This window comes from Crotalus tigris, unplaced genomic scaffold (assembly GCF_016545835.1).
Source record: "Crotalus tigris isolate CLP2741 ecotype Arizona unplaced genomic scaffold, ASM1654583v1 scf7180000019563.1149672, whole genome shotgun sequence".
Classification (NCBI taxonomy): domain Eukaryota; kingdom Metazoa; phylum Chordata; class Lepidosauria; order Squamata; family Viperidae; genus Crotalus; species Crotalus tigris.
In genome coordinates this window covers 1,023,103-1,050,142 of record NW_024097595.1, presented here as the reverse complement: position 1 = coordinate 1,050,142, position 27,040 = coordinate 1,023,103, and the positions used below count along the sequence as shown (strand labels likewise).

At 37.9% G+C, this 27,040-nt stretch overlaps 1 protein-coding gene across 8 annotated transcripts in view; it reads right to left on the bottom strand.

Annotated features, from left to right (window-relative positions):
* Positions 1-27,040, bottom strand: part of CCDC171 (coiled-coil domain containing 171) — a 199,345-nt gene that overhangs the window by 6,045 nt on the left and 166,260 nt on the right. For 5 of the 8 annotated variants that reach the window (XM_039363668.1, XM_039363663.1, XM_039363667.1 and 2 more), the window contains one exon: positions 7,648-12,042. The exons of 1 other annotated variant lie outside the window; for it this stretch is intronic. In XM_039363668.1, coding sequence (XP_039219602.1) covers positions 11,833-12,042 — 210 coding nt within the window. In that variant the 3' untranslated portion in view covers positions 7,648-11,832. Of the gene's footprint in view, positions 1-7,647; positions 12,043-27,040 lie in introns of those variants that run through there. 2 more of the 8 variants (XM_039363664.1, XR_005559169.1) reach the window with 2 other exon arrangements.

Sequence of the window (27,040 nt, the reverse complement as noted above, 5' to 3'; positions counted from 1 at the left end):
GAACAAAAAGTCTTTGCATGTTATGCAACATGTATCATTTCTCCAGCTATTGAAAAATTAAAGGTATCCCGGGTTTGAATGATGCTTTGACTCTTATTCCACACATCAAGACAGTTACATCATCTTGTGGTGTCTTTAATTTCCTTTTGTTTTAGAGCAAGGAGGCAAGATGTCAAAGCAGATCAGAACTGGAAAAGTTAGTTTGACATTCTGCTGAAATTCCCATCACCTGTTTTCAGATTTAGTGGATGGGTTGGTTGAATTAAATGAAGAAACATAGGCATAAACCACAAATGGGGTTCCGTCTCATCCTCACACAAGCTATAGTGTGAACTAGAATCTACATATCAAATTTCTTTTGATACTTAAAATTGTGACTGTTTGGATATAATCAATGGATACAAACCACAACTTGGCTTATAGTGTTAATGAAAAAGTTCTTTGGCTTTCATCATTGTTATATCCGATCTTGTTTTTAGGAACTGTTAACGAACTTCAAGGTCAAGGTGGAGCAGATGAATAAATAGATACATGAAACATGTTTAATTACATTCATTCCCACTAAAGATGTTAACTAACTTATTAACTTTTGGTAAAATCTCTTCTTGTTTCGCAGTTTCTCTTTTGTATTAACTCCATCCTCCTTGTATGAAATCATCCCACAGTTGTCTTGGGTCTGTTTTGGGTGGCTTAAACATAAGCAGAACAAGCAGAAATTCTCAAGGAGTTCTGTTTCTCAACAGATACCACTTTAGTGTTGCTAAAGTAAGTCTTACTCCTACAGCCCAAGTAGTTTCTTGCCAGCCTATTTACTGAGCTTTTTAGTATTTTTCTTAGCTTTGAGGACTGAGTCTAGTTACGATAGTTTCCGCCAATATCTGACACTGCTTCTTGAAGTGTTTTCTTCAGTCTCTCCAGTCTGCTTTCACTTTTAATATCATCTTTCTTTACACAGAATCTGGGTCATTGTTCCATTTCTCTCTCTTGGAAATACCAGACCCTGTGAATCACTTAACAGCAAGCTTCCTCTCTGTCTCAGACATCTTTTGTGGCAAGATGCATCCTTCAGGATATTCTCAGTTATTTCTGCCTATGGTCTTCTTCATCCCATCATGTTCAATCAGTCCTCCTGGATGTCTAGCATCAATTCCTGCACATGTGGCTTCTTCTTTCCAAGAACATAGTCTACAAGCATATATGCCAGCTTTAGCATAACTTTCAAGTCTACCGCAGTACACCCTTCTGGCTGCATACACGACTATCAATCAATTTGTTGGCTAGCAAGAGATGGAGAAAATCCAGAGATTTCTGTCCCTTCCATAACAGTTATGGTTCTAGCTAGCTTTTAGCCCAAATATCATTAATCAGAATAGAGCTGGGTGGGATCTTGGAGATCTAGTCCAACCCGCTGCTCAAGCAGGAGACCTTGCACTATTTCAGAGAAGTGACTGTCCAGTCTCTTCTTAAAAACCTCCAGTGATGAAGCACTCATAATTTCTGATGGTAAGCTGTTCCACTGGTTAATTGTTCTCACTGTGAGGAAGTTTCTCTTTGATTAGTTTCCATCCATTGTTTGTTGTCCTGCCCTCTGGTGCTCTGAAAAATAAATTGACCCCCTCTTCTTTGTGGCAGCCCCTCAAATACTAGAATACTGCTATCATGTCTTCCCTGGTCCTTCTTTTCTCTAGACTAGCCAAACCCAAATCCTGCAACCGTTCTTCCTATGCTTTTGTCTCCAGGCCTTTAATCATCTTAGCTGATTATCACTCACCAAGGGTTGAAATCCTCTCCAAGAGGTGAGGAGTAGAATAATAAGGTTGCTGTTTCCCAAACTCTTAAAACCTCCCTAGAGACAAACATGGGAAGGAAAAGTTTGCATTTTCCAGATTTTCCTCTGGATGGTGTTTTTCCACAACCCTGTTAAATTTTAAAAGAAATACATACCATAGGAAAGGAAGACAGAAAACATAAAAGAAAAAAAAACTAGGAGTGAGTTGCAAGAATGAAACATGTTGAACTTCTGAAGCACCTGCTATCTGTGGGAGTTTCTTAATTTATGTCTACAAAGAAAGGTCTTTCTAATTCTCTCTGTGCTGTCTCAGCCAATGTTGATGACATTATTGTCTTGCCCTTAAAATATTTGTCTCTTTTGATGCAGAAAATGACTAAAACTGTCTGGAAAGAACTAAGTTTGCATTCTCACAGTCCACATGTTGAACCAGAACTCGTTGTTTAACTTTATAAGGAAAAGTTCTTGCAGGCTGACAATAGGAAGAACCTTTTAGTGATTAAAAGAAACTTCCTTTTATGGGGTCCAGCACCAAAAGGAGAAGGGACCATCTTTCGCTCTTACAACTTACAAATCTTTATAATGCAATTCTTTATGGCTAGTAGAAAACCTTCAGACACTTTTTCAAATAACCCTAACAGTTTAAGCTGTACCCTTGAAGGAGTCCTGCTGTGTGCATTAGATGAGAGAGAAACATTGCGATTGAAGCCGGAACAATCTCTGCCTTCAGGTTGGCCTTCTCTTAAAAAGTAGCAGAAGACAAGAAATTTTCTTTATAGAAAATGGTATTGCAAAGATCATGAACCTTTATTCTTTCTTAACTTAGACAGAAACGTCTTTCTCAATGGGGACTCTTGGATGAAAACGCACACAAATCCCTTTTGCAAAACAAGATCTGCTAACGTGGCTATTTAACTTTACTTACGTTGCAAAGCGGCAGCGTTGATTTTAATTTATAGCAAATAGATCAGCCTGGGCTTTTTTTTTTTTTTGAAAGGTCTTATTCATCACTTCCTTTTAAAATTTACTCTCAGTGACAATCTCCAACCAGATCAGTCAGGGTGTTCTCCCTTAGGTTTTAAGTAATTTGTTTGGAATCTCAACAAATCTAGTATCCCGATAGTAATGTTCATTGATCTCACTACCTTTTCCGGTGTGGTGACTGACCAATCAGTCAAGTCTACATGCATAAACCCCGGATTGCACAAATACTTAAAAAATAGTATGAAAGAATCAATGTGACTACAGAGAAAATCCTTCCTGCCCATGAAAACATGAGTGCATCAAAATAGATTTAAAATTTCCAAGTTTCTTAATATACAGTATCCTGAGGCTTGAGGAATGCTTGCCTTCTTTGTTGTTTTGATAGTGAGCTGAGTTATTTTATTACTTCTTTAATCTTGTTGTGCACTACCCAGCATCACTTTTGATGAGACGGGCGGCTATATAAATTTGATTAATAAATAATCTTGTATATGTAAAAAATAATAGTTAATAGATAGTACAGATATGTTTTGGTTGTGTTGATGTTGGTGAAACTGCACAATACAGAAAACAACTGCAGCCCTCCAGATGTTTTTAACTACAATTACAGCAAAGTGCTTCTCTATTGACAAGTATTAGGAAGTGAGATTCTGACTCTTTGGAAGCTCGGAAGTTCTCCATTGATGAGAGATTGAAATATGAATTAAGTGTTTGTTCCTTGAAGTGACACATCTCTGTTCCAAAAAACTACTCACACTTATTTGGGTTATGCAATATGTGAAGTAGGTGAGGGCCATTTGCTGGCCACTTCCAGGTGATGGTGCATTTCTTCATTCCTCACAAAGGGTGACATCTCCCCAACATGCACCCAGGGGGCGGGGGCCCACCTCCATTCCACTAAATGAAAGATTGGATCAATATTGCAAAATTAGGTTGCTACCAATTAAAATATGAATTGGACAAATTTCTCCCCATTTCTAGAAATTCACCCTCTCATTATGATGAGAAATTAAGAATTAATGTACTGTACACTGCAGCTCCCATGAATATTGCCATTGTTCAGAAGACACATTGAACTAAACAAAGTTGGAGACTGAAGAGAGATAAAAAGGATTATCTCACAATTCCTTAAAAAGGTGCCTCTCCAACTGGTCTGAACTTGATTAGGCTATATTTTTATGGTTTCAAATAAAAAGAGCTATATAATTTTAATCCAGAAGTCTTGGGTGCCTGTGCTGAATTTCAATATATCATAGCAAGGGAATTTGCAACACACACCCCACCCACAAACCCACCCACAAATCTTCCTGGCAGAATCAAATCTACTCATGATCTATTTTCCCACATTTGTGGAAACTACAAATCAGTACATCCAAAATAAAATGGATGAAACTTGCACTGGGAAAGCTATTTCATGGTCACAGTATCACTCCTACCATGATAGGCTGTTGGGTTATCTCTTCTAGGAAAGCACGCAATACAATTTTATTTCCTATTTTTGGAATTTGTTTTGCTTGACCTGAAGCATCACGGTTGCCCAGTGGTTAAGATGCTGGGCTTGTTGACCGGAAGCTTGGCAGTTCAAGACCCAAGTACTGTATGATGAGCGAGCTCCTATTCTTACCCAACTCCTGCCAACCTAGCAGTTTGAAAGCATGCAAATGCGAGTAGATAAATAGGTACCATTTTGGTGGGGAAGTATCAGTCTTCCGTGCACCTCAGCATATAGACATGCTGGTCATATGATCACGGAAAGTGTCTTTGGACAATGCTGGCTCCTTCGGCTAAGAAACAGAATTGAACACCGCTTCCTAGAATTGGACATGGCTGGGCAGGAGAAAACTTTACCTTTTGCTTATCCTTAAAATAAGGTGACCTTTATAATATAGGTGATTAAAAATGACACTTTCAATTTGGCTATCTAAACCAGCTCTCTTCAAACTGAATGCCCCACTCCCACAAATACATTGCCAGCACCTGAATCCACACCAATGGCCATGCTGGCTAAAAAAAGCTGGTCATGCTGAAATCCATACATCTGGAAGCACTAGATTAGAACAGGCTGATCCAAACCACCAAAATAATTTTCTTCTTGAAATGATAGATAGTCTCAGAGGTTCGGGGGGGGGGGGGAAGAGAGAAACAGAAAAGATATTTTTAAAAATTCTTGCATGTCGTTTTCTACATCTTTTAAGTCTGTTCTCACAGAGGTGGCTTCTGCACACAATTCAGGAAATTCAATAGCTACGTGAAGACTGGAATCAAAGGCTGCTTTGCCACAGTGTTCAGATAAAGAGCTGCCACTTCCTGATTTTTCACTTCTCTTAGTGCTGATTGCTGTCACTTCTGCATGCAGAAAATCCATACAGGAACAGAGGTCAAATGCCCTTTCTTTCTCTTCTTTTCTTCAGAATATCTGAAAGCACAGATAGTCTCTGTCTGTTGACAATCAGGTTTCAGGAATCTCCCAGTTTTTTATTTTGTTTTGTTTTACAAAAAAAAACCCTTATGCGGATTATTACTTGGGGAACATGAAGGAACTCTTCACAAAAACACATTTATCATTTTAAATAGCTTGGAAATCTGGAAAAATTGTTGTACTATCAAACAGAAGTTTCATTACTACGTTGTCTAAAACATACGTATTTTTGACAGACTTGAATATTGGGTGCTAACAAAATGAAATTCAATAGTGAAAAAAATAAGGTTCTACATTTAGGCAAGAAAAACCAAATGCACAGGTACAGTATAGGTGGTACTTTGCTCAATAGTAACAACTATGAGAGGGATCTCGGAGTCCTAGTGGACAATCACTTAAATATGAGCGAGCAGTGTGGTGCAGCTACCAAAAAAGCCAACACAGTGCTAGGCTGCATTAACAGAGGGATATAATCAAGATCATGTGAAGTATTAATACCACTTTACAATGCCTTGGTAAGGCCACACTTGGAATACTGCATCCAGTTTTGGTCACCACGATGTAAAAAAGATGTTGAGGCTCTAGAAAGAGTACAGAGAAGAGCAACAAAGATGATCGGGGGACTGAAGGCTAAAACATATAAGGAACGGTTGCTGGAACTGGGTATGTCTAGCTTAATGAAGAGAAGGACGAGGGGGGACATGACAGCAGTGTTCCAATATCTCAGGGGTGCCACATAGAAGAGGGAGTCATGCTATTTTCCAAAGCGCCTGAAGGCAGAACAAGAAGCAACGGATGGAAACTAACCAAAGAGAGAAGCAACCTAGAACTAAGGAGAAATTTTCTGAGAGTTAAAACAATTAATCAGTGGAACAACCTGCCTCCAGACTCTGTGAATGCTCCAACACTGGAAGTTTTTAAGAAGAGACTGGACACCATTTTTCTGAAATGGTATACGGTTTCCTACCTGAGTAGGGGGTTGGACTAGATGACCTCCAAGGTACCTTCCAACATTATTTTTATTTTTATATTATTATTATGTTTTAAAACCTAAAACAAGAAATGAAAAATATGTTGCCTGAAAAGATAGCTACTTTTTTGTTTTATTTCTTTTGATTCATTCTCATTTGAACTTTTGTATTAAGTGTTACCAACTATGTGACATTGCAATAAAACTGTAGCTTGCTTGAAGAGAGCTCTGTCAACAAATGAAGAACACAGAATGACTGCGTTCTCACATCACAGTCAGCTGTTTTTTTGATGATTGTTTATTAAGCCATAAATGGTTGGATTCCAATTATATGATACATTATAAATTTGGTTTTATAAACCACAGTGGCTAGTTTCAAGTAAAAACCAAATAAACCATGTTTTGACTATATTGATGTGTGAATTCATTGTCTTACATTTATATAGAAACTTTTGTTATCTATCATTTCAGCTTATCATTTTATCTAAATTCAGAAACAATAATTGCATTCTTGCTTAGGGAGGTACTAATTCTGTTCTTAATATGGTGCTTATATTTGTTCCAGCCTTCTATTTATTGCTTGCATGGGTCAAATCCACAGCTGAGCATTTGACACTTATATTAAAGCAAAGTTGTTCAGTGTGATTCTATGAAAGCTAACTCAAAAGTAAATTCTATTGACTTCAATGGGGCTTGCTCTTTGGAAGATGCTGCTGCTTTGTTTTCCCAGTTGGGTGTTCCTGATTCAAATAAACCAGGAGGCGATGGAAATTTTGCAATCACCCTTGTTTGTTGTCAGATCAGATCATGATGATTTCCACAATTTATCATAATCAAATATAAATTGCTTTTCAAAACTAACAGGGAGAAGTTATTTCCTGTAAGAAAAGGGCTTTTTAAAAATTGCAGACATAATCTAACAGGTATCACAAAAACTAAAGATTGCATTCAATTATCCATGTAGAAAATGTGTATAAGCAATCTCAAATTGAATGCTCTTCTAACACTTTAATTGCTTAATCCAGGGGTAGGCAACCTCGGCTCTTTTATGACTCATGGACTTCAACTCTTGAGAATTCCTGAGTCAGCTGACAGTTAAAGTCCATGAGTCAAAAAGAGCCAAGGTTGCCTACCCCGGCCTAATCCTATGGTTGCCTACTGAGAACTCATTAGATGTGGATTGAATAGGAGCTTATATCAGCTAGGAGTATACTGTATAAATGTGGAGCCTGGTAGCTTCTCTAGAGGTTGCTTTGGATGCACATAAACTAATATGCCAATACAAGTTTTGCATTCCTTCATGGGTCCCTTTATTCAGCACATTGCCCAGAACAGCTTCGTGTATCAAAAATAAATGTATTTCCTTTAGCAAGAAAATGCTTCTGAAAAGCATGTGTGGAGTCCTAGTAAATGATGTAGATTAGAAAAAAAAATATGCTGGCGATATAGAGTTTTGAAACTAAGCCTGGAAGCAGAAGTATATTCTTAGAATAAAAATTACTTTATTTCAAGCCTACTTTTGTGCTAAATCCAACCTAATACACTGCTAAGATTGGTAGAGGTATAATATGGTCAAATCTACTTCCTTAAAATGCTCTTCCATTCTGCTTACTTTCCTTCATCAGCCCCCAAATTTACAATTCACGTGGTGCTAATACACTGCCATGTTGGGACATACAATAATATTTGTTTCTTTACTATGTGTGTTTGTAATTTCAATAGAAAGTTAAGGAGCTCCTCAAAATGCAAAGCCTTTTAGGTTAAAATCTTATGTAGCTCAAACCTAAAAATTAAATAAAGGTATGGAGAGGTTATTGTCAACTAAAATAGGGATGTTAATTTCAAAATATTTTTAAAAATGTTCTGAAAATTCTAGTAAATATTACAATGATGTCAGTTGGGCCACGCCAGTTGACATAAAATAGAGCCATGATATTAACAGATTTTATGGAAGCTGTGGCTGAGAAGGCTTCAAAAACATGTTCCATTACTTGTTTTGTAGTAGGTAGATAAACTGGATATAGAATGAGCTTAGACGTTAGATATAACTCTTGTTCAATTTCAATTATTAAAACTTAACTGGGTTCGTTTTGGTGGAGTGCGTTAAGTACAACTTTGAAAAACGAATGCTTCTTTGTAAAAATATATCATTTTTCATCTTCACATTGTATATAATTTACGTAAGTACTATTAATTACGTAATACATGAAGAAAAAATGTCCACTGAAATGGCCAGAACAAAATTTCATTAAAAAGTGTTTGTAAATCTGCTTTATATACTTTTTAAAAATGTAACCTATCTTTGGATGATAGAGCATATAAGTTATGCTACTGTCACAAAGAAGAAAAAAACCTGACAAGACAAGGAAATGCTTTTCTTGACAAAAAGATTGGATGAGTATTTTCATTTCGGCTTTATCTCAGTATCAAACAGCCAATGCAAACAGGGGGATGTGCCAAGTCATTATACTGTGCCATTCATTTGATACACTGTACAAGCTAACATGGGCAATGAAGAAACGAAATGCAATAATTTACTATTGGTTAGCAAGATTTCTTGAAAGTACACCATAGAGACACGTCTCTTGTAGCAGTTAGACCTGAGATACTAAGAGTTGAAAGAGCATCAAAATCTCCACAAGCAGAATTAAATATATACCCGTATTCATCTTGAAGGCATGAGGAGAATATATATCTGAGGAAATGGACAAAATAAGTCTCATGCTGTAGGCTCTGCCACTTTTTGCACATGCTCCTGATATCATAATGGAAAAGCTATAGCGCTTATGTTATGCTGTTGTGACACGCCAAACTGTTATTTGTTATTTAAGCCAAACTGTCAGATTCTGTGGACCTGATTCCTCTACTTGCCTGAATATTTCTCTGTGCAGTGACATCTAGTAGTGGTTCATTTAATAATTTTACATGTGTTTTCTATTCACAGGGTTGATAAGTTCTGAATATCATCACTGACGGTATAAACATCTAAGCATGTCATGGATTAAGGGAAGTTTGATGATAGAATTGTGATTTCATTACATTGGCTACAGTTGTAATTAATTAGATTTCTAAATGTGGAGCTAATAAAGCTTGACCTCTACGCGCACACACAAACACAAGTGCCCCTCCTGAATGTTGATCAGAATGCTGAGATCAGAAAAGAGGAAAAATATTGGGAGAGAGAATTTTATACATGAATTCATGAATACAGGTATATTTTGTATAAATAGCAAATATAAGCAGAACTGTGCAAATTCTAATTTGGTAAGAAAACATGGCTGTGAGCAGCAGGGAATAAAGCAATGGGAACAAATTTTACTCTGGGTAGGTATATACTGTTTCCTTGGGAAATGTTGAGATAAAAAGATCTAAGATTGCTGCTCTCATATCTGCTCTGTAATGTAGCCGTAACTACTTCCAGATAATATTAGCTGTGATCAGCCTGCTTTGAAAACTCTCTGTTTAAAAACATTAAGACTCATTGCTTGTAAAAGGTAGATCTATCTATACATTCCTTTATGAATTTCCAGTGCTCTGTAACTAAAAAAAAAAATCAAATCAGATCTGTTCCAATTCTCTAAAACCAATAATGTTTAAATTATTTATGTTGATTTTAATCTCAAACTGTGACTTATTATACAGCTGATACGCAAATCATCAGATTTCCATCTTATCTCTCTTTTTAAAAAGCCTAAGTGTGTACTGTGATTAAAAAAAAACAAAAAACAGCACAAAACAAAGCATGCTAAAATTTCATATGGAAAAGATAAGCAATCTCTGATTGGAATAACACATGTTACTTTTTTTCCGGTTTTTCTCTTGGTAGAAATAGTCAGAAGGAAAAAAAAAATATTGTCTTAAATAAACCAGAGATAACATGCTATGAAGAGAGTACCTCTTACAAAAATGATTTGCTCGTTTTTAAATGAGCACAGTTGCAACTGCAGGCATGAAAACCCTCTTGAAAACTTAAAATAAGAAATACTTGAAAAAATTTCAAAGTTCCACGGAGTGGCTTTGGAATTACCAGTCAGGAATTTACATGATTTTACTGAGAGTGGTAGGTGTATTACATATGCAAATTTATGTCTTCTGGGATGATAGGACAAAGACAAATGTTAGCAGTCAGGTTTATGGAATCAAACCCTACTCTTATCAAAGCATGAGAAATTACAAATTCCACCAAGCACAATGTTATTTTTCTAATGTATCTCTGATCTATAATGAGAAGCAATCTAACATATAGATTTTGCATTCAATAACCCTGTCAAAAACTACATCACACATCAAATGTTAATGGCGCTGGGGAGTAGGGGTGATTAATACCATAACAAATGGTATATATTACAAAATTTCTTTTGTTCTTTCTTCACAATGATGCGTACAGCCAGAATTTAACCTTTAAGGGTTAAAGAGTTTAATCAATGTCAATGTCTGATCTTCTGAAGGCAATAAAGAACAGACTGTCTAGCGATACCCAACAGAATATCACTTTGTCAAGCCACAAAGCGCCCAAAAGCTTGTCAAGTAAGTTACCAGAAACCTCTTTGTGGTTAGAACTCAGCTCCTTCCTGCTTGACCTATTATTTGATATTTGACCACTTGGTTGCAAGACACTTGCTCTTTCCAGCTGAAATGTCACTGGGGCATCTTGTCAGCTCCCCGACATCTTGGCCTGACATACAATTTTACTTTTGTGTGCTACAAGGCAGAAAATGCAGGGCAATGGCCTTGTTTTAAATTCTGTCAGCATCAAAGATGGGCGTCACTCTTGGGTCCTACCAACAACAACACAACAAAGAAAGGAGCTTATTTTTGAAGGTCAGAGCAGCCATTACTTTAAAGTCTTGAAACTCGGACTAAATTTATTACCTGCAATGCTGGCTGGAGAACTGCCCTTATGAAAGCACATAATCACATCCTCTCCAAATCTCCTTACACCATTGTTTTTACTTCCTGATCAAATGCAGACTTGATAAAAAGGGGGCCGTCAGGGACCGGATTCTGCACTTAACTTGTTCAAATGGGCAAGTGGTATCATGTAGCTTTACAAGGGGCAACCTGACCTTCTCACATTGACCAGGAGTGACATAATTGTGCAGGAGGAGAAGCAGTCACATCATTTCTGTTTTGCACAACCTGCTTAAAGTTTGCAACTAAATGCTTGTCTTCAGTTGAGCTGACAAGAGAGAAGAGAGGGCTCAGTGAACCATGGCAGGGCTGCCATGAAATGACAGGAATCATTGGCATACATTTCAAATAGCTCTCTCAATCCTATTAAAGTATTGCAGCCCTGTTTTAAAATAGACAAGTATGAAACAACTTTGATAGATAGAGAATAAAATGGCTTATTGATTTTTTTTTAAAGTCTGAGGAAAATTACCCCAAATGTGTCATTCTTTAACATTTAAAAATATATTACATAAAAATGAGCTACTATGATAAATAAAAAGTTTTTCGTTTTTTTTTTTTTAAAATGACCCTTCTGTTACGCTGGGCATGGGATATGCAGCACATAGGAACATGGCCCCCTCCTTCCTCTGGTGAAGAATATAAAATTAATGCCATAGAAATGCATAGAGAGCAAACTTCAATTCAAAGGCTAAGAACATCCTAATAAAATCGGACTTTAATTAATTCTCTTTCAGCTGCTTACAAAATGACTAGATTCTAACATCCATTTGGCATTGCTCTTTTGGCAGACGTGACATGTAGGTTTGAAGGAAAGGATGATGAGATTGGAGGTCTATTATGTGCCAAGGTAAAAGGCAGATCATAATCTGAGTCGGACTTTAGTGGCAAAAATCCTGGAAGACAGCCTTGATCTAGCTGGGGTAAAGAGCTTGACACAGTAAGGATGCTTGAAGCATTTCGTGAATCCTAGGGAAAAAAAAATAAGACAACAAAAACATTTGCCATTAATTATTTTATAAAAAGAGTAGCTATCACCTCTAGAAGGTAGTCCGTGTTTAGCAACTCCTTCATTGAGCAATTATTTGTAATTACGATGGTGATGAAAAGTAACTTTACAATTGATTTTCACATTTACAACCTTCTTGAGTTTGTAAAGCAAAGGAAAAGTGAAGTATGACAGTAAGCATGGCTGTGGTTTCACTTAGTGACCAAACTGATGGTCCCAGTTGTGGTCGCTAAATGAGGATTACATGAAATATGCGTAACTTTAAGCCCCACTGATTTCAAAGGGATGCAAGTATACTGTACATATCTATTGACTGCACCCATTAATAACAATTTCTAAAAGTGCAGTTGATCCTTTGGCTTATACGATGCTTTGATGACATATGTTCTTTTTAAATATTTGAATATAGCTAAAAAATCTGCTGTCATGCACTGGTTTACGATTATCTGACTACATGGATTTCTTAAATGTAAAGTAAGTCTTACAAACAACAAATAAAAACAGAAGTGTTTACTAAACCTTTTTTGAGAAAAGATGGTGGAAATGGTCATGAGTTTTAAATATTTAACCGTTTTATCATTCTTTGCCTGGAATATTTTAAAAGTTGTAAATAACCATATTTTGCTTTCCACAAGGAGAGTCCCGAATACTGATAAAAACTAAGAGTCCGTGCACAGTAAAAGAAATCACTTGCAAATTGAATTCTTGTCTCGAAATATCTAGTAAACCCAAGCAAATTTTCCAGATTGTACATTAACACTTTTTGAATACAATAGGGCTAGGGGACTTTAAAAAGGCTGTATCCATCAGGCTGCGGACTGGAACCAAACTGCGGCTCAGGAGTTGGGGATCCCTGCTTTAAAACATATAATCTCAGTTAAATATATATACACACAAGAATCTAAAACAGACCGCTCACAATGCGCCATTGTCGAATGCCATGGCTTACATTTGGCAGGCAAAACAAATCAATAAAGTTGTTAGATATAAAGGCAATATTTGGAATTCTGCTACTGTGAATTCTGGGGGCTTTTTTTTTTTTTTTTTAGAGCTTTTTCTTCCCAGTTCTATTACTGTTCCTGGGAAGAGGGGAAAATCAATGGCTCTATCTATCACACAGTTCATCACTTTTCTTTGATGTTGGCTCTTGATTTTCTGGTATTACACAAAGTATCTTGGAGCTGGGTGAAAAGCTGGACCTTTAAGACCTATCCATATGGCAGCAATTTCAAAAGGTTACCCCAAGGAGATGTTTTAAAACTAGTCATACTTTCAGTTCTGCAATGTTTCCCCCCCCCCAAAATTAATTTGTACACAAAATAGAAACACACAGTCTTCAGGACTAGTGGATTTTAGTCTAACAGTGCCCAGCCAGGCTACTCTCATCTAAGTCAGGTATTTGCACATCTATTATTTAAATCAGCAAGTTATAAGTTTATCTGAACATTTAAGCACACTATCAAAGAAACAATAGAAAAGGTTGGGATGTCTTCATTTGCTTCGAGAGAAGAAAGAGCTTCTGTACAAATGTGTGCGGTATTTTAAACGAGGCTGCAGAACGACGATCAGGCTAAATGTCTTGCTTAAGTAAATGACATCAATAAATAGTAGGAGCTAAAGGTCAGCTAAATGTGCATGTGTGCTGGCACTACTGTCTCTTCAAATCAACCTGCTTATCCTGGCGAAAGGACATTTTGGGGCTCATGTTTGTTTACTCCTTAAAAACAAGCCACCCCCTTTTTTTAAGAAACAAACAAAAGGAAGAAGGATGAAAACAACCTCAAAAGTCCAAAGGAGGGGAGAGGGTAAAAAGCAAAAACAAAAAAACAGGTTTCCTTAGGGAGCCATGCTCAACAAAAGTATGAAACGTAATGATTGGCAGCTAGTCAATAGAAATAGAAAAGGCTTCAACATTTGGTAAAGGTGATGGGGCCAGGGGGGGAGGGGGTTAGCAAGGTTTCCACTCTATGGTCAGGTTGCTTCTCCTAAGTTGCTCAGGTAGAATTAAAGAACAACAATGGGGTGGAAATCAGGGCTACTGTGGCCTTGGCCATTAATAGTCCTCACCTTCCATGATAAAGCAAACACGTGGACTGATGGAGGGTGGAATTTCTGAGCGTTGTTGCCTACATTGAAATAACTCAAGAAATCCACCTCTGGATTAAAATGGTTGATTTCTTCAGTATCTCTACTTTCCTTTGCTATTTGGCACGGGGCAGGATTAATGCACTTAGAGTAAATGTAGAAAAGCATCCACGACAGTGGAAGGGATTAATATGTTGGGATGGTAAACAACTTTTACAGAGACAATAGTCTCCAAGGATATAGTAGTACAGCAAATATTGTAGACCAGCCCTTTTAACAAAAAACAAAAGGAACCCAAGCCTATGTTGATTGCCTTATAAATATAAAGGAACCTCTAAAGTTCTTCAAAAAGTTGCAGAAAAGGAGCACAGAGGGAAAATCTGTAATGTTGTAAGCCCCCTGGAATCACCAGCCGGTGAGCTGGGCGGCCACGTAAACTTGCTTAATCAAATACATAAACACAAACTTGTTTTTAACAGATCCTTAGAACCTTCTTTGCATTTGCTGCCTACCCTTCCCAGCCATCATATCCAAAGGGAATTTTAGGAGTTGGTCTCAAGATATCCGGAAGAACCAGATGTAGAATACTGGCATGTTCATTATCTTGAATATTCCTATTTTTTTGCTTTTGTTTAGGTTGGGCGCTGTGGCTGTATGCCATTCTCATTAAGCATCTGTTCAAGATCTAGGCATTTCGTTCTTTCACAGAGTAGTAATACGGACTGAGTTCGCCCCACTGCAGCTCTAAAAGTTACAGCTGAAATGCCAACGACAGGATCCTTTATCACCGCTTTCTGTTAATTTACTCCCAGACTTTGTTTTTTTCAAATTGCTCCCTTCATTTGAATTGCCGGGGCTGGCGGGAGGGGTATTCAAATGAATAGATGGGGTGGCCAACTTGTAAGAATCTCAGGTAAGGGATTCCTTTGCGAAAGATCTGAAGAGGCAAAGTTCTGCTGCCCAGATTGTTAACCAGCGACCTTTAATCGCCAGGCTCCAGAACCCTTTATGGAGATGTGTGTCCCTCTAGTGCTCTCTCTGCGGTCTAATTTTTGTCTCAGAGTCTCGAAGTAGATTCTTCGCTTTGGAAGGAAGAGGAAGGGAGGGGGGGGGAAGCGAGAAGCGAGAACGAAAGATGATATTTACATTCACTTTGCCAAACATTAGCATCTTTTTGTCCAATCATTTGAATTCGGGAGGAAAAAAGGAAAAAACAGCTTAGAGAACAAGGGTTGAACACATCCAGTGTGAAATCTTAAGGTGCCGGAATGCAATGAGGGAGAAAGTGAGACCGAACCCACATTTCAACTCCCCTAACTGTGCTGCAGCATGCGTGAACTTTGTGACAGGTCTCTGTCTCTCAGCCACAGTTGAGTAGCTCTTGCTGACACTCAGCTGTCAGATAGCATCCCTTTACTATGCCCCTAACATGCTCTACAGCTTCACCCAATTAACTTGCTTTCACTTGACATTGCAGCAAAGAGCTTCATAATAGGTGGTCAAGGTGCAATGGTGCCTGCTTGCCCTCTCCCTGTTCATAAATGGCAAGATGTTTAACTATCTTCCCCCCCCCCTTTTTTTTTTGCCAGTTTGCTCAGAAGCAATATGACAGTGATGCGCGGACTAAAGTGGGCAAGCAAAGCAGAGTAACTTCAAAGCAGATTATTCCAGCTTCCTTGTAAAGCAAGCTCTCCCTCTCCCCCCCCCCCAAAGCAGGGACCCTAAACCATCAGAAAGAATTTGATTAAAAATAAAGCTTACAGACAACTTTGCTGAAAAATTAGAAAAAGACACGAGGGGACGGGGAGGAGGCTGAAAATAATTATTTCCCATAATAGTGTTTAAGTTTAGTTTTTTTAAAAAAGTTACATGTAATTTGTATATTTATGTTTCAATCTTCTTACACTGGAGAAATCAGAAGGTTTTTAAATAATAAACGGTATTGTATATGCCATTGTAAGTAAAAAGAATAAGCATCACTAAAATATGTATCAAAGAAAGTAAATGTGGACCATAAAGGAAATATATAATATTAAATCATTCAAATGGCATCTTTTAAACAGATACTGATATTTATTTTTTTTATTCAATTGCCTGGGTAATTCTCCCTCTTTCTGCAACAAACACATTTTTTTTAAAAAAAAAAAATCAGAATCATGCAAATAATTTTGTATCTTATGTCATGAACTGCAGAGCCATGCATTAAGAAAACTATAAAATAATACATTCCTAGGACAGTGTGATACACATCGGATTATAGTTGAACAATATTTCTGAGAGTTTTACCAGGATGAGATCTTAAAAAGATTTTAGCTGCTGAGTTCAGAGAGGGGGATAAGGAATGATGCACAGCCATAATCTCTATGCAAGTACTATGCTTTTTTTTATAGAGTGAAGATACATCTTTGCCACACAGTTCTTCTGAAAGAATTAAAAAAACCCTGCAGACCTATGAATAGAATAGAATAGAATAACAGAGTTGGAAGGGATCTTGTAGATCATCTAGTCCAACCCCCTGCCCAAACAGGAGTCCCTACACCATTTCTGACAGATGGCAGTCCAGTCTCTTCTTGAAGATATCCAGTGATGAAGCTCCCACAACACCTGAAGGCAAACTGTTCCACTGGTTGCTTGTTCTCACTGTCAGAAAATTTCTCCTTATTTCTAGTTTGAATCTTTCCTTGATCAGTTTCCATCCATTATTCCTTGTGTGGTCTTCAGGTGCTTGGGAAAATAAGTTCACCCCCTCCTCTCTGTGACAGCCCCTCAAATATTGGAACACTGCTATCATGTCTCCCCACGTCCTTCTCTTCACTAGACTAGTCATGCTCAGTTCCTGCAACTGTACTAGAATTTTAACTCATGTCAAGGTTAACAAGTTCCTTACTATTACTCTTTATTATTTATTCATCAAATTTATGGGGCTAACCTATCTCACAAAAGTGACTATTGCATCCATCCCTCCAAAATAAAATTTAAATATTGGATGTGTGCAAAACGAAATAGACTCAAACTTGCAGCTTAGTTCCTTCAGAAAAGTCTAATTCTAGTCAATGAACTAGTTCCATAATAAGTGGGTTCTGAACTGCTGCAGACATAGTCAAAACATTTTCCCACCCTTGCTGTGTATTATCTATAGGTTATCATCCCATACTCACATAAGCCAGCAAATCTGGTTTCCTTATTCAAATCAGCTATGTTTAATACTTCATAACAGAACTACCAAGGAAATGGGGGTGCTCCACTGGGATGTTTTCTCTTCAGAAAAGAAACAATAGCATTTATGACGAATCTTTGATAAACCACTATGGTACAAAGGCAATCTTTTTTGATGTGATGACTGTATGAGATTTATTCTGAAGTCAGAATAAATTATCTGTGATTTCAGATAATCTTCCAGATACCTCTGAGGATCTGAATATAATGTTTAAATTGAGTTCTCTCATTCTTGAATTCACTCATTCTTATTTTTTTTATTTTTTTTTAAATGGGCCTTGCATAAAAAAAAAAAATGTAGCCTTATTTTCCAGTCCATCAGACAACATGCTGTATCCTGTCACAGAAACAGCAAGCATTCAACTTTTTATTATATATGTCTGATCCAAACAAGGACTACTCCAATATAAGAGTCTAAAATAATGGAAGAAAGAAAAACTGGATTTTCTAACTGTGTGAACTAAAACCTTGTCAGGAAGTAAAGTTGGATGCATTCATACATCTTTTAGCCTGGTTCAGATTTTACACATATTACATTTTGGGTAAGTATAACAATACTGACCTTGATTCAGCTTTTTCCTGGTATAAGTGGTCCAAAGGGAAACAAACAAACAAACATGCCAAAAAATAAACAATCAGAAAACCCTTCACATTTCATGTTTATAAAAACAGAAATCAGCCAGAAAAGTACATTTATTATAAAAAAAACACCTTGCATGGGGAGCGATTCTCCATTGTTGATACAGGAATAACCAAGAGGCAAAAAGGTCACACTTTAGGCCCAGTGTCACTTTATGTCTAATCATACAAGCTTCAAATATGCTAACTGAGCAAGAAACCAAGCTTCATCGGTTCTAAATTTGAATGTGGGTGAGCTAAGGTTAGCTTTCATTCATATCTATGGTTATATTTCCATTTTGCAACTATATGAAAAGAACTAATAAGCTAAGAAAAACTATATGTACACTCTGTCACTACAGACAACTATAAGGACCAGAAGACTTTTTCCCCCCTGAAATTGTCATATGAATCAAACGTCCTTAAACAAGTAGAAATCAATATTTCCAACAGCTTGCTAAGTGGAATTTATGGTTTTTTTTTTTAAAAAAAATAATGGACTGTTGTTCTTTGGTATAAACATACAATCTCTTCAGAATATTCATGAGGGGAAAATTAAAAAAAAAAGATAGAGTTCCAGGAAACAAATCTTATTGATTTATACTTACATTGAATTTATTAAGAGTATAATATATTTTTCTTTTAGGGAGCTTGAAGTGGCTTACATGGCTCTTTGTGTGCTTGTAACTTGAACCTCGCAACCATCTTGGGTGGTATGTCAAGTTGAGAAATGTGATTGGCTGAGAGGCACTCTGGACTCCTGCCTTCTAGGTCTCAAGCCAACCTCTAGTTCTGGGTCCTCACCATAACGCCCGGGAGTGGTGACGTTCTCACAACACATTGCTTGGCTCTTGCCAACTTTCCTGCCTCACTTAGTTTCAGTTTATAAAGCTCTTTTCAATTAAAAAAATCAATGAGAATCTCATGCTATAAAGCCAAGACATGCCCCGTAGCTTAGCTTCCCTTTCCAATAATCTTTCAGAGCCCTTGAGAAATTCTTATAAATTAAAGGTGACTGATTACAACTCAGTGCTTAGTTTACCTTATAGTATCTAGGTATTTTGTGACTGGACATACTAACCATTTTGTGAACATGTTCATGATCTACTCCACAAACGTGGGGGATTCCCTGCTCAAAATATTTTACACAAGAAAGAGGTGTGCGGGAATTTATTTACAATACTATTTTATGACTGCATGTACAGAATAAACTTTAAAGAAATAATAAAGAAATAAATAATAACATTACTGTTGGGCAGTGATTCCACTTCAGATCGTGTTTTCCCATACAGCTTCAGATCACCCATGTATCAAGGAGGTGGGATCAGCCTGGCAGATGTTTTTGATGTGTAGTGTAGGCCACACCTGTTTACTATTATGTAGCCAAGACATTGCACTGAACTTTGGACTGGACAAATGAGCCTCCCTTACCAACAGGGTAAAAAATAGTGAAAATTGAATCAAGATGCTCTATCGAAATAACATCAAGAGTCTGGAGAAAGAAGATCACTACAAACACAGATAGTTATCACTTAATGATCGGTTGTTTAATGTCTGTTTGAAATGACAGCAACCTTAGAAAATGTGCTTTTACAAACAACTCACAAATTGTTACATATACCATCCCTATGGTCACATGATCACAATCTGGGTTCTTGGAAACTTTTTTGCACTCATGACAAATTGCCAAGCATCCTAAGATCACGTGATTGCCATTTGCCCTCTTCTCAGCCGGCCACCCCACAAAGTCAATGGGGACGCCAGCAGGGAAGATTATAAGCTGCTGCCTATCAAGAGGATTCCCTCTAGTCTCTGGGGACTGGCTAAAACAGCATCCTACCAATCCATGTCTGTTTGGATCCTGACAGTGAAATTCTCAAAATTAATTAAATTTAACTCAGCTTAAAATTCTTCCCTCCCTGCCTCCATGTACCTGTATCTCTCAGCAAAGACAAGGAGAAGAGACCCCAAGCTCTAACCAAACTCTGTCAAAATTCAAGTAGACACAAAGGTCAAACCCTTCTCTCTCTGCCTCTTAAAGGGCTGCCTGCTAGGAGGGAATCTCTGCATACAAAGGATTGCCTACATTGGGAGGCAGGCAACCCTCTGGAAGAGAGGGAATTTCAGCTCTATCTTTCGCTCTCAAAGGGCTGCCTGCCGGGAGGGAATCTCAGCTCTTGACTGAGAGCTCTGAGCTGCTGCCAGAGAAGGGGGATGGACCATCATTCTGGCAGGCAGCCCATTCACTCTCAAAGAGCTGCCTGCCAGGAGAGAATCCCAGCTCTCAGCTTGGAGGCTGATCAGAGATGGTGGTGGGGATTGTTGGGAGTGGAATCTCAGCTGCAAAAGGAACTGAGACAAACTTCTGGAAGGCAATCTCCACTTAACAACTCAGGAGATTGCTCAACAACTGCAAATAGTAGTGTCAGAATTGTGGTCATTGACTGAAGCAGTCACATGGGTATCTCACTTAATAACTGCTTTGCTCAACTACCAAGATACCAATTGTAGTTGTAGATCAAAGATTAACCTGTAGCTGGACATCCTTCAAACCAATAATATCAAGCATACTGAAGCCAAGCAGGTCAGAAGTGAATACATTATAAGACTGAAGAAGATTTCAAAGTCCAAATTCAGTGGAGAAAATACTATCAATGTAATTAACACCTGGGCAATTCCAGTCATTAGATAAACATCTGGAATAGTGGATTGGATGCAAGCCAAACTAAAAATCCCTACATAGGAAGACCAGAGACATAATGACAATGAATCACACCCTTCATTCAAGCAGCAATGTTGACATGTTGAGCAGAGATGGGTGCAGAATGCTATGAATACACCACAGAGTTGAAAAATTTAAAAAGGCATTGGAAGAGTATTTGAATAGCAGAGAAGAAGATGCACTGAAGCTAGTACTTGGCAAGGCAAAATATTATATGGCAAGTGTATACACACATGGGGAGAGAGGGAGGGGCATTGTCTAAGAGCGTTGAAAAAATATACAAGGGGACTAATTCTGCCTATGCAAGACCAAGCCTTAAAAACAAATGCATACAAGACCAGAATTGAAAAGATAGCAATAGACTAGCACATGTTGCCTCTGTAAAAAAGCTGAAGAAATACTGGGCCACCTGATCAGCTGCTTCAAGAAGATCACACAGACTGATTAAATACAACAGCATGACAAAGTAGCAATAATAGTGCATAGGAATATCTGTAAGAAATACCACTTGCCTACAAGCAAAAATTAGTGGGATGACAAAATAGACCAAGTAATAGAAAATGAAGAAGCTAAAGTGTTCTGGGACTTTAGAATTCAAGCAGTCAAGCATCTGCCCCACAACACCCAGACTTAACAATTGTTGATAAGAAAGACAAAAAAAGTTTGGATAGTGAACTTTGTTCACTGTTGGAAACAGAAAAATAGAAGAGAAAGAACGGGAGGAAATTACGAAATACAAAGACCTACAAATAGAAGTAAAATGACTGTGGCAAAAGAAAGCGAAGGTAACACCAATAGTAATAGGTACCTTGGGTGCAATCCCCAAAATCTGGAGCACCCCTTAAATTTTATTAGCATTGACATAATCACCACCAGTCAATTGCAACAATACTTTTAACACCATCAAACAACATCTGTCTAGCCCAAGTCCTTGGGAAGGATTTGATAGAAGAATAAAAATGCCAAATTCAACGTAAATGTCTGATTGACTATGCAACCACTATAGCAATGGCAGTAATAATTTCATAGCACTACTCCAAGCTAAAGTTCACGTTGTAATGTACCGGGTTTGTTTTTCAACACAATAAAGCATACTTGAACAAACATAATATGAAAACTTAAAGCAAATGAAATTACAGGAAGGTATTTCTTTCCAGCTAATGAGAGAAAATGGATGAGCAGGAGAGAAAGGGGGAGGGGGAGGGGGAGGGGGAGGGAAAGAGAGGGGGGGGGAGAGATATCCCAAATCTTAGATATGTATCTACTGGGGTCAACCGTCCATGATTCTGTCATATTGCTACCTGGCCCTCTTAACTTGGAATTGGTAGATAACTTAACTTGGGATCTGGTAGATTGCCAAGTGTTCCTCCTTGAGTTTTATTGCTTTATTTTTTTATTTGATTTATGTGCCACCCATCTCATCTAGAGGCAACTTTATTCTGTGGTTAGGTTGCTTGTTTAAAACCACTGTATGTTTTAGTGAGACCTCTCTGCTCATAGATTCCAGCACTTTGCTCCACTCTAAATTCTAGTTGAGACATTCTGCACTAGTGGAAATCTCCAAATGGTTTTCAAGGGCAGACCAATCTCTGGCATATTAAAATAGTTTCAGACTAAATAGTACCAACTGAACAGAGACAAATTCTGTAATGGAAATGGCTGCAGTTAGAGCTGAGTTGAAGCATTTGTGGCCAGAGCTGACATTTGACATCTCACCATAAAAAGTCAAGTCCAGAACAATTCTGAGGCCACACCTTTAAATGGAAACAGTCAAAAACCCTTCTGACTATTTGGATCAATCTGCAGCATTTCTATCTGATCCAGACTAGGATCAAAGGCCATTTGTACATCCACGAACATGCATACACCAAGAGATACAGCTGAATATTGATCCTGTGTATACATTTATTCCCTAATACAAAAACATGCCAATTAGTAATACGGTCGAGGAATAGTGAAATTCAAAGCTTTCTCTTGGGCTATGGGATGTAAAATGGCCTTTACACATCTATGTACATACTGTTACTGAAGAATCTCAGAAACAGTACTTTTACAAATATGAGGAGTGCTTAGTTTTATATGCAGCTGCTTTGTTGAAACATAAGTGGGGGAGGAAAAAAAAAAGGAAAAGTCAAAGTAACATTAGCATGAATAGGCTACTTGGATTCCCTTGATTCAGGTGTCACCTGAGTAGAAAAACTCAATATAAGTTTTTTAAAACCTCTTTCCAAAAGTCTCAGTTGATTCATAACCTCAGAACAAATCTGCCATCCTTTTGTGTTTAACCCACAGTTTAGCACTGAATAATGGATGTTCTTTATCTTGAAATAGTTTCTTCAAAAGGAAGGAGGAAATACCAAAGTAAAAGTACCCGACTCTGGAAAGAAGTAAATGTATCTACCTTTGTATAGAATTGTTCTTTTCTTCTGCAAAGCCTGTTCAATTATATTCTGAGTTCTATTCTTTGTAAAAAAAAAAAAAAACTTTCTCCCCAAGGTTAAGCATCCTGATCTAGTTTTCAAGGCAGCAGCAGCAGCTTTTCCACTGTTCCTGCTGTAATTCAAGCAGTATTGTTGAAACTTCGTATAACAATGTGTCTGACACTGTCACTTGGAAACAAATGCGAGGAAGGCAGATTGAGGGAAGAGTATATCCCGAATGAAAACAGAAAGTTAAGTTATTGCTGCACGCCTGTTAATTGTACCACATATCATCCCTTTTATATATAAAATTTGACTTGACTAAAAGTTAGACCTCTATGGGCTGAAAATAACTTTTCTTTCGGGCAGTATTCTGTGTTCCCACCCCCTCCCCCATTTTGTTGGACAATTGAGCCCAATCCACAAAATGCTAAGAATTCCTGCAGAATCTTAACATGGCAACTGGTGAACTGGGTCCAGAGCACTTGATATTGTGTAGAAACGCCTATTGATACCAGAGATTGTTGTTGTTGTTAATTGCGACCCATCGCGACCCCATGGACAATGTTCTTCCAGGTCTTCCTGTCCTCTACCATCTTCTGGAGTCCATTTAAGTTCACGCCTACTGCTTCAGTGACTCCATCCAGCCACCTCATTCTCTGTCCTCCCCTTCTTCTATTGCCCTCAATCTTTCCCAGCATTAGGCTCTTCTCCAGTGAGTCCTTCCTTCTCATTAGGTGGCCAAAGTACTTGAGTTTCAACTTCAGGATATGGCCTTCTAAAGAACAGTCGGGATTCTAGGACTGACCGGTTTGATCGCCTTGCAGTCCAGGGGACTCGCAGGAGTCTTCTCCAGCAACATAGTTCAAAGGCCTCAATTCTTTGGCGCTCAGCCTTTCTTATGGTCCAACTTTCACATCCATACATTGCAACTGGGAAAACCATGGCCTTGACTATATGCACTTTATACCAGAGGTAGGTAGTCTTGACTTATAACCATTTGTTTAGAGACTGTTCAAAATTACAATGGCACTGAAAAAAGCGACTAACAAAGGGTCCTCTCGCTTACAACCATTGCAGCCGCTCCCACATTATTAAAATTCACATGATTTTGTCAACTGACAATGGGCATGTTTTTCCGATGGTTGTGGCATCCTGAGGTCATGTGACTACTATTTACAACCTTCCCAGGTGACTTCTGGTAAGCAAAGTCAATTGGGGGGAGGAGCCAGATTTACTTAATCCTAATTCATGCAACAACTGCACTTACTTGCTTAACAACCGTGAGGCAACAGGTCATAAAATCAAGCGCAACTCACTTAACAACCATCCTGCTTAGCGACAGAAATTCTGGCCTAATTGTGGTCATAAGCTGAGAATTACCTGTATATAGCTTTGCTTATCAATCCCCAGAATGTAAGAAGTTAATCTGGATTCTGATAACCATGCCTACAAAGTGAATGTACACAACCTATGCTTACTTCAGAGAAAGTGCTGTTGCCGTTCCCTTTTGCCTATTTTCAGGGTTTGCAACTGTGCCAAGGAATGTTATCAAAGTTTCACGTGGGTCCTACTCATATATACATGGAATCTGAATGAATAACACAGTGGCTACCAATTTTTGATGTTCTAGGAGAGGTTACTTTTATCCCCCAATCATGCAGTAGAAGATGGAACCTTGTTTCCATATGTTTAGATAGACATGATGGACAATCTGTTTGAGAAGGATAGCTTCTTGACACTCTAGGGCAGGGGTAGGCAACCTTGGCTCTTTTATGACTTGTGAACTTCAACTCCCAGAATTCCTGAGCCAGCCATGCTGAGGGGAAAGGGAGAGTTTCCAAGCTGAGTCATGCTGGCTCAGGAATTCTGGGAGTTGAAGTCCACGAGTCATAAAAGAGCCAAGGTTACCTACCCCTGCTCTAGGGACAGATCACTCTGTGGAAATTTCCATTGCTGCTTTTATTATTTGTTATTATTTTATTTTTATTACCATGATGTATTTTATTTACAGGTAGTCCTCAACTTACAACAATTCATTTAGTGACTATTACAACATCACTGAAAAAGTGACTTATGACCATTTTTTACACTTATGACCATTGCCGCATCCCCACAGTCATGTAATTTATATTCATTGATGATGGTTGTGGTGTCCTGGAGGCCTTTTGCAACCTGCTGACAAGCAAAGTCAGTGAGGCTTAGATTCAAATAAAAACTGTGACAAAAAAAAGTCGTAAAAGGGGGCAAAACCCACTTAACAAATTCCTCACTTAGCAACGTAATTTTGGGCTCAATTGTGGTCGTACGTCAAGAGCTACTTGTATTGCCTTTTATATTATATTGTTTATAATGTTATTGGATGATTTTAGTCAATGGGAAACTAGCCTGAAAACCTGGTTTTAAAGAGCAAACTACAGAATTTTAAAATATTGTTAAGGATTGTGTATAATTTCCCACTTCCCACTGAAAAAAAGTATATATACTAACATATTAAATCAATGACTTAATCCTTCCAACTCCACCCAAAATAAATTAAAGGTATCTTACCCTGCTGAGGCAAAGGAAAATTAAACTTACTAGATTTGAAACTAGCCATTTTTTCCCATAGTGCAAACAAGACAATTTTCTCTCTTGACAGAAAATGAAACTGTCAGGAAAATTAGATGTCATAAAATTATCCTACTAAATCAACACACTGGATTTCAACCAAAAGGGAGTTAAATCAATTAAAATTACGTACTGTGTCCTGTCAGGCAAACTGTTCAAAAATTATTTTAAAGTTGCACACACGGAAGCGCCCCTGCCCCACACCAAAAATCACAAAAGTGTTCTTCCTTTGGGTGACTTTTCTACCTTCGCAAAAAAAAAAAAAAAAAAAATGTTCACCGGAGTGTGCAACTTTCCCAGTGCAAACTTAGAGAATGGTGGCTTCAGTCCAAGGCTAGCTAGCAACAGCTGACATGTTCTGGAATCTGGAGCCCGAAATCAACATTGTTTTCACAGCTGTAATTAAGCCACCTAATCAGAAGCACATTTTTATGGTACCGTTTCTGGAAGCCAGACATTGATTTCGAATTCTTATGCTCGGGGCACAGTGGCTTGTAAGAAGCCCTTATTTAATTTGTGTGTGTGTGTACATTTAAAGAAGTAGGAGGGGGAGGGAAAGCCCCTCCCCTAAGGTGAAATGGAAAATAGCCCTCAACTGTTGGAAAGAAGCAGCTTTATGCTTTCGGAGCTTCACTAACTCTATGACCAACTCTCCTTCAGCTCCGTGCCGAGTCCCCATCTCTCGAGTGGCAGCTGCATGCAGTGAGAATAAGGACTTTTGCCAAAATCAACAGATGAGCTGGTCTGAACTGGCTCTCTCTGTGTGTTCCGACTGTAAATTGTGCTGTGATGATTAGAGAACTCCAACACAGGATGTTGACTCTTAAAACTGTCCAGAGAAAATAAGTTTGGGGTTACTTTCTTTTAAATTCAGGATGACGATGACGATGACAATAATGATTGCAATGACAGTTTTACAAAGATACATTTTGTGATTTGGTGTAGAAAAGTCCTGTCTAAGACAAGAGTCTTATAATAATGAATTTTGAAATAATCATTCATATTTGCATACATATATGCAGAGATGTAGACAGATAATGATTTAATATGCCCTGAAATCATTCCTACAGGAAGATTCGTCATCCTTAAATGTTTTTAAGGAGTCTTGCCCTTCCATTGTCACAATGTAAGAAAAACCTGTATCTTACCATCTGTTCGAGAATAACTGTGAGATCTTCAAAATCTAAAGACTGGTTACTGCTTCTAATGCTTAAAATATGTTGTTTAAATTAAACAACCACTGAATTATCATCTCATTCAAGTGGATTTAGTAACTTTAATATAAAC